The 6,845-nt window shown below is 49.9% G+C and overlaps 1 protein-coding gene across 4 annotated transcripts in view; it reads left to right on the forward strand.

Moving 5' to 3' along the window:
- The window catches only part of KCNN3 (potassium calcium-activated channel subfamily N member 3), a 190,298-nt gene extending 184,352 nt beyond the window's left edge, over positions 1-5,946 (forward strand). For 3 of the 4 annotated variants that reach the window (XM_047784446.1, XM_047784443.1, XM_047784447.1), the window contains exon 8: positions 4,587-4,910. In XM_047784446.1, the coding sequence (XP_047640402.1) occupies positions 4,587-4,883 (297 nt within the window). In that variant the 3' untranslated portion in view covers positions 4,884-4,910. Of the gene's footprint in view, positions 1-4,586; positions 4,911-5,079 lie in introns of those variants that run through there. The other variant, XM_047784444.1, reaches the window with a different exon arrangement.
- The last annotated feature ends 899 nt before the right edge of the window (positions 5,947-6,845 follow it).

Genomic DNA, 6,845 nt, shown 5'->3' on the forward strand with positions numbered 1-6,845 from the left:
GTCAAAGATGAGGCTCCTTTCTGGTGTTGCTGTGTCTGTGTCGCAGGCCAGCAGCTGCAGCTCTGATTCAGTCTCTAGCTTGGGAATTTCCATATGCCATGCGTGCAGCCCTAGGGGGAAAAAATTGAAAATCAAGTAATACCAAGTGCCGTTAAGTATGTGGAGCAACTGGAACACTCACCCCCTGCTAGTGGGAGTATAAATTGGTACCAGAGTTCCCTTTGTGGCTCAATGGTTAACGAACCCGACTAGGATTCATGAGGATGCAAGTTCGATCCCTGGCCTCGCTCAGGGGATTAAGAATCCAGTGTTACCATGAGCTGTGGTGTAGGTCTCAGATGCAGCTTGGATCCCGAGTTGCTGTGGCTGTGTTGTAGGCTGGCGGCTACAGCTCCTGTTTGACTCTAGCCTGGGAACTTCCATATGCTGCAGGTGCAGCCCTAAAATGTAAAAAAAAAAAAAAAAAGAAAGAAAGATTAAAGATATCATCTCTAACAATGCTTTGTGAACAATAGACACTGGCTTTGCACATGAAAGTTCTGGTTAGGAATATAGATGAGGGGAGTTCCCGTCGTTGCGCAGTGGTTAACGTATCCGACTAGGAACCATAAGGTTGTGTGTTCGATCCCTGGCCTTGCTCATTGAGTTAAGGATCTGGCATTGCCATGAGCTGTGGTGTAGGTTGCAGACGCAGCTCGGATCCCGAGTTGCTGTGGCTCTGGTGTAGGCCAGCGGCTACAGCTCCGATTCAACCCCTAGCCTGGGAACCTCCATATGCAGCAGGAGCGGCCCTAGAAAAGGCAAAAAGACAAAAAGACCAAAAAAAAAAAGGGGGGGGATATAGATGAGGAAACCAAGATCCAGAGGAGCAAAGAGACCACCCCAGGGTCAGGCTGTTGGCGAGCTGCCGCGCTGGGGCCGAGACTCAGGGCCCGGACTCAGTCCAGCGCTCGTCGAGGTCCCCTGTGGTCATATAGCTTCGTGGTTTTGTGCGTTCCGGGAAGAAGGTGCACCTTGAGGAGGTTCTGTGCATGTTAATTAATGCAGGAAGCACTTTCATTTCTCAAGTCCCCCTCTCCTCCCAGGCAACCAGAGCAGAGTCCTGCCTTTGCAAAGGCGGAGCTTGCCTCTTTCCACCTCTGCAGTGGCTCCTTTTGGGGCTGACGCCAATTTGCCGGTGGGGCATGTTATCAGCTGGGAAGGTATTGCTACCTTTTCAGCCTCCCTCCCCCCATCTCCTCTCCGGCTTCTCAAGTTTTGCCACCTTCACTTTCTCTTTTTTTTTTTTTCTTTCATCTCATTGCCGACTTCCTTGGCCCCTGCAGGCTCCAATGGTTTCTGCGTCTTCCAAGAATAACTTGAAATTTCAGGTGAAATAGGATCAGGGTGTCACTGGCAGATGCCTAGAAGCCCCTGGAGCCACAGCACCTGGAGGTGGGGGTTGGGGGGTTACAAAGCTGCCACCACCCTGGACCTCTGTCACTGCAGCCAGGGACCACCTGAGAGCATGAAGTCTCCCAAGAATCTCACTCCCAAGTTGATGTCATTTGTTACTTTTCAGGGAGAAATGTGACCATCACAAGGGCTCTACAAGCCAACCCAGGAAGCCAAATTATAATCAGAAATTTGCCTGATAAGAGTAGAGTCTAGGAGTTCCCAATATGGCACAATGGGTTAATGATCCGTCTTGTCTCTGTGGAGGCACCCTTTGGATCCCCAGCCCAGTGCAGTGGGTTAGGGGATCCTGTGTTGCTGCAGCTGTGGTGCAGGTCACAGCTCTGGCTCAGCAGCTCTGGCTTAGAGGCAGTCCCTGACCCAGGAACTTCCATATGCCGCCGGGGTGGCCAAACCATGGGACTCAACTCTACTAAATGCATCTCGGCCTGCTGGGTGGTATTGGCTGGAGTGAAAGTGGTTTCATCTCAATGACATTCATTGAATTTGAGGGCTCATTAGACGTAGGGTGAGCAGGACTTTGTCCTGTGAAACCTGGGGGCCAAGGGAGAGGGTGACACCCGGGTTTCAGGTTGGGACAGCCTGAATGAGCAGCAGGTCTCTCGGGGAGACAGGGAGCACTGGCAAAGAGCGGATGGAAGACGGAAGATGGTGTACTTGGCACGAGTTCCCTTTGTTTCATGCTGCTCTGACCTGGTTTTATGATAACTCTGAGAAGATGTTTATTTTATTACTTTAAAGTTTTATTTTATTTACAGTTCCCTTGGAGACACCCCATCTTTGCTCCCCTGCTCTCACACCCTCCTTCAGTGTTCATTCACAAAAGCTTACTGAGCACTTGCTCTACAGAGGCAGGCCCTGGGCTGGGCCCCCTTGGTAGTCTTGTTTGCCTTTTTCCTTCAGCCACTCAAGTTTCCATGAGAGACCCTGAGAAATCTTCTGGGCATATGGAAATAATTTGTGGCGAAAATGGTCTTTTCCATCAGTGCAATTCCTGCGTTGGCCAAGGGATGGAAGGCACAGTGATTTTCCCCTGTGCCAGCACTTTATCCATTCATTAGTCTGGCAGCATCATTTACTGCTGATCGTGTGTGGCAGACCCCCTTGCTAGGCACATTTATGTATATTTGTCCATTAAAAAATATTCGTTGCGGAGTTTCCACTGTGGCTCAGCAGGTTCAGAACCTAACATTGTGTTTGTGAGGATGTGGGTTGGATCCCTGGCCTCGCTCACTGGGTTAAGGATCTGGCATTGCTGCAAGGTTGCAGATGCAGCTCAGATCAGGCATTGCTGTGACTGTGGGGTAGGCCAGCAGCTGCGGCTCCTATTCAGCCCCTAGCCTGGGAACTCCCATATGCTGCAGGTGGGGCCCTAGAGAGAAAAGAATATATATTAGTTGAGTATCTCCTACGTGCCATATGTTGTTTTAGGCCCTTGAGACACAGTGACCCCAACAGGCAAAAATCCCCGCCCTGGAGAAGCTTTCCTTCTAGTGGGAGATGACAAGCAACAACAATATGCAGAAGAAATGGCAAATTAGCTAGTGTGTTAGAAGGTGACATAAAAAAAAGTTGAGGAGTTCCCGTTGTGGCTCAGCAGGAATGAACTCAACTAGTATGCATGAGGACACAGGTTTGATCCCCGGCCTCGCTCAGTGGGTGAAGGATCCCGAGTTGCCATGAGCTGTGGTGCAGGTCACAGACACTGCTCGGATCCTGCATTTCTATGGCTGTGATGTAGGCTGGCAGCTGCAGCTCCAATTCGACCCCCTAGCCTGGGAATCTCCATATGCCTCAGGTGTGGTCGTAAAAAGCCAAAAAAAAAAAAAAAAAGAAAAAATAAGTTGAACAGTGTCAGTAGGATCAGGAATGGAAGTGGGAACCTGGTGTAATATTTACAAGGATGTGGGGGAAAGATGATTTTTAACAGGAGGCTTAGACAAGGTGAGGCTGTTGGCCATGGGCTGCATGGGGGATGAGCACCGACCTCAAGGCAGGTCCCTGGGACCCTGAGAGGTGGCACTGAGGGCAGGGGGTTTACTGGGGGTGGGGGTGGGCCTGCCAGGCAGTGATGGAGGCAGGATGGGGCAGAGGGAGAGTTTGAACTGCGATATGATTGACTAAGGCCTTGGACAACCCACGGAGCTCCAGAGGTGGAGTGGCCTTTGGGGATGCCCCCTTCATTGACCAGACCGGAGAGAGGCCGTAACCTCAGTGAGGCCTTGGTGGCCTGGCCTGAGTGAGTTACATCGTACATCATACATTCTGGCTGCTCTGCTGAAAGTGGGTAAGAGGGGAGCAATGGCTTCGTAACTATATGTAGTTATTATTACCTCCTATTTTTAAGGAAACCAAGGTTCAGAGAGGTTAAGTGGCCTGAGGGAAGGCACTTATTAGTGAGCTGCAGATGTGTCTTCGAACCCTGGCCTACCAATGACAAATCTATTGCGTTGTCCGCCGCCCATCTCTTTAACCAGTGTCTGCCACGATGTGTGAGCCGAGAGGTGGGCGCGGTAAGAACATGAGGACACTTGAGAGATTTGTTCTATTTAAGAAGAAAGTGCTGCTTCTCTTACAGTCTACTTATTTTCTAATATATTTTTATAATTAATATGCATTGGAGTTCCCGTTATGGAGCAGTGGAAATGAATCTGACTAGTATACATGAGGATGTGGGTTCGATCCTGGCCTTGCTCAGTGGGTTAAGGATCCAGTGTTGCCCTGAGCTGTGGTGTAGGTCGCAGACATGGCTCAGATCCCACATTGCTATGGCTGGGGTGTAGGCCAGCTGCTGTGGCTCTGATTCAAACCCTAGCCTGGGAACTTAATGCAGCCCTTAAATAAATAAATAAATAAATAAATAAATAAATAAATAAATAAATAAATAAATCCCACATTATTTTTGTGTTAAGAAAAACAACAACAACAACCAAAAAAAAAAAAAAGTGCCATTTGAGCCTCCATGTCTGCAAGAAAGTAAACTGCTTCTGTGTCCTTGGCCAGAACAGACACAGCTGGTGTGGAAGTTGGTCCCGTTGTAATCTGGAGGAGTATTTCATTTTTCCCATCGCAGCTTCCTCTGTGATGACCTGTCATCTCCCTATCTCCCATCTCTCTGTCTCCCCAAACAGATGCAGAACGTCATGTATGATTTAATCACAGAACTCAATGATCGGAGCGAAGATCTGGAGAAACAAATCGGCAGCCTGGAGTCTAAGCTGGAGCATCTCACAGCCAGCTTCAATTCCCTGCCCCTGCTCATCGCGGACACCCTGCGCCAGCAGCAGCAGCAGCTCCTGTCTGCCCTGATGGAGGCCCGGGGCGTCAGCGTGGCAGTGGGCACCACCCACACCCCACTCTCCGACAGCCCGATCGGGGTCAGCTCCACTTCCTTCCCGACCCCGTACACAAGTTCAAGCAGTTGCTAAATAAAACTCCCCACTCCAGAAGCATTACCCATAGGTCTTAAGATGCAAGTCAACTCTCTCCTGGTCACTTTGCCATCAAGGAACATTCCGACCAGGGAACGTAAAAGAAGAGAGACCGAGCTAATTAACTAACTCATGTTCATTCAGCGTGCTTGGTTTGATATGCCTTGAAACCAGAAATCTAATCTCTGTTTAGGTGCCTCTACTTGGGAGCAGGAAGAGGAGATGACAGGAAGCGACGCCTCTGGCAGGGCCCTTGCTGCAGAGTTGGTGGAGAACAGAAATCCACGTTCAATCTCAGGTCTTCACATGGGGGGTGGGTGGGGGGTCAGATGCACTGAAGTAGCCGACGGTGAAGCCAGCCCAGAGGAGGGTCCCGCTGGGGGAGGGCGTGCTGTCAGGCTCCGGGGTCGGGTTCCTCACCCCTGGGGTCCTGCAGCCCTTCCTTGTCTAAGGAAGCCCCTGGATGACAAAAGTAAAGGAGAGCTGCCCATAGCCTACCAAGCTGTCCTCCCATCCCTTATACAGTCGTAAAACTCAATTTCGACCAAAAGAAAAATAGGCAAATACAAAGCCAGACTTCCCATCCAATATTAATACCCATAGAAACCCGTGTATTCGCAAGAGTGTGCACACGCGTACGTGCACGTGCACACACACACACACACAGGCACATCCCACGTTCAACCCAGGTCTTTTCTTGTTTGCACTTGACCCAAATAGAGAGGGACTTGGCCCCTTACCCTGCACACCGTAGGCACTCTCAACACGCACATTGAGTGGGTCCGAATCTGGATGTGGGTGCTGTCAGTTCGGGTAGTTTGCTAGTGTCGGCCACATCCTGAGCTTCCCTGAAGATGCAGGCCCCTTCAAACACAAAACAGGATGCTTCGCCCTGGATACGCACCATGCTTGCTCTGAGATGAGTGACAAGCCAAAATCGTTGGCATTCTGGAGAGATAAGCAGCCTTCTAAAAATAACGGCTTCTGCAGAGTGTTCATCTTATATCCAAACAAGCTGTGTTCCAGTGGAGCGTGTGATCAGGTGTATGCACGTGAGGGGAGGGGAGGGGAGGGGATCTGTGCACGCGTGCACACACATGCACCAACAGGTGTGACTCCAGGATGCCTGTGTGAATAGAAGATTGTCTGGGCTCAGTGATATTTATCCAGCAACAGGTTTCCAGCCCCAGATGTTAGGACCACCAAGAGGTCAATGCCTCACCTGAGAGCTGGGAGGAGAAGTGATGGTGAGTGGCCCAGTGGTCCTTTCTACTTGACCTAAAACCACCTCAAAGTAAAAGGTTTTGAGAATAAAGGGAGCCCTTTGGGAACCTTGTGGGCAAGGTAAGGTGATGCAGATTTGTCAGGAGTCTCTTCCTACCGTGCCACGTTATTCTTGGTGCAAAAGCTATCGTGATGCATCTCAAACTCCAAGAGACTTCGGCAACATCGGGATCCAGTGTAGTGACCGGCATTGTGAGGCGAGGGCATGGGGAGGCCAGATGTTTTCCTTGCTCCATCATCTAACCATGCATAACGTTTGTGCTCTGAAAACCATCCTGCTCTTCATGACTTTTCTCATTCTGAGGTCTTTGCCTTCTGCTAGTGGGGGGTCAAATGATACTGTAGGGGATATTTCATCTGCTTAGGGTAAAATAGAAGGGTGTCTTTGGTGGATGGTTGTCCTGTTGGGTTTCATTTTGTGCAGGGCAGCACCACCATTCCGAAGGCAGTGTCTGGCTGTGGAGACTTTTCTTCTACAGCCCTGGGCTTAGTCTCCTAAGGACAAGGGTATCAGCAGACATCAGACCCTGGAACGGCCAGTCTTTCAAAAGATCTGATCTCCTGCTAAACTTTTCCTTTTATCTCTTTAAAGATAAGTGTTAGCATTCCCCTAATCGCCTCATTTTCATCTTGATGACTCCTTTGAGCATTTTCCTTGGATGTTTTGCACGCCAT

Source organism: Phacochoerus africanus, chromosome 6 (genome assembly GCF_016906955.1).
Source record: "Phacochoerus africanus isolate WHEZ1 chromosome 6, ROS_Pafr_v1, whole genome shotgun sequence".
NCBI classification, from domain to species: Eukaryota; Metazoa; Chordata; class Mammalia; order Artiodactyla; family Suidae; genus Phacochoerus; species Phacochoerus africanus.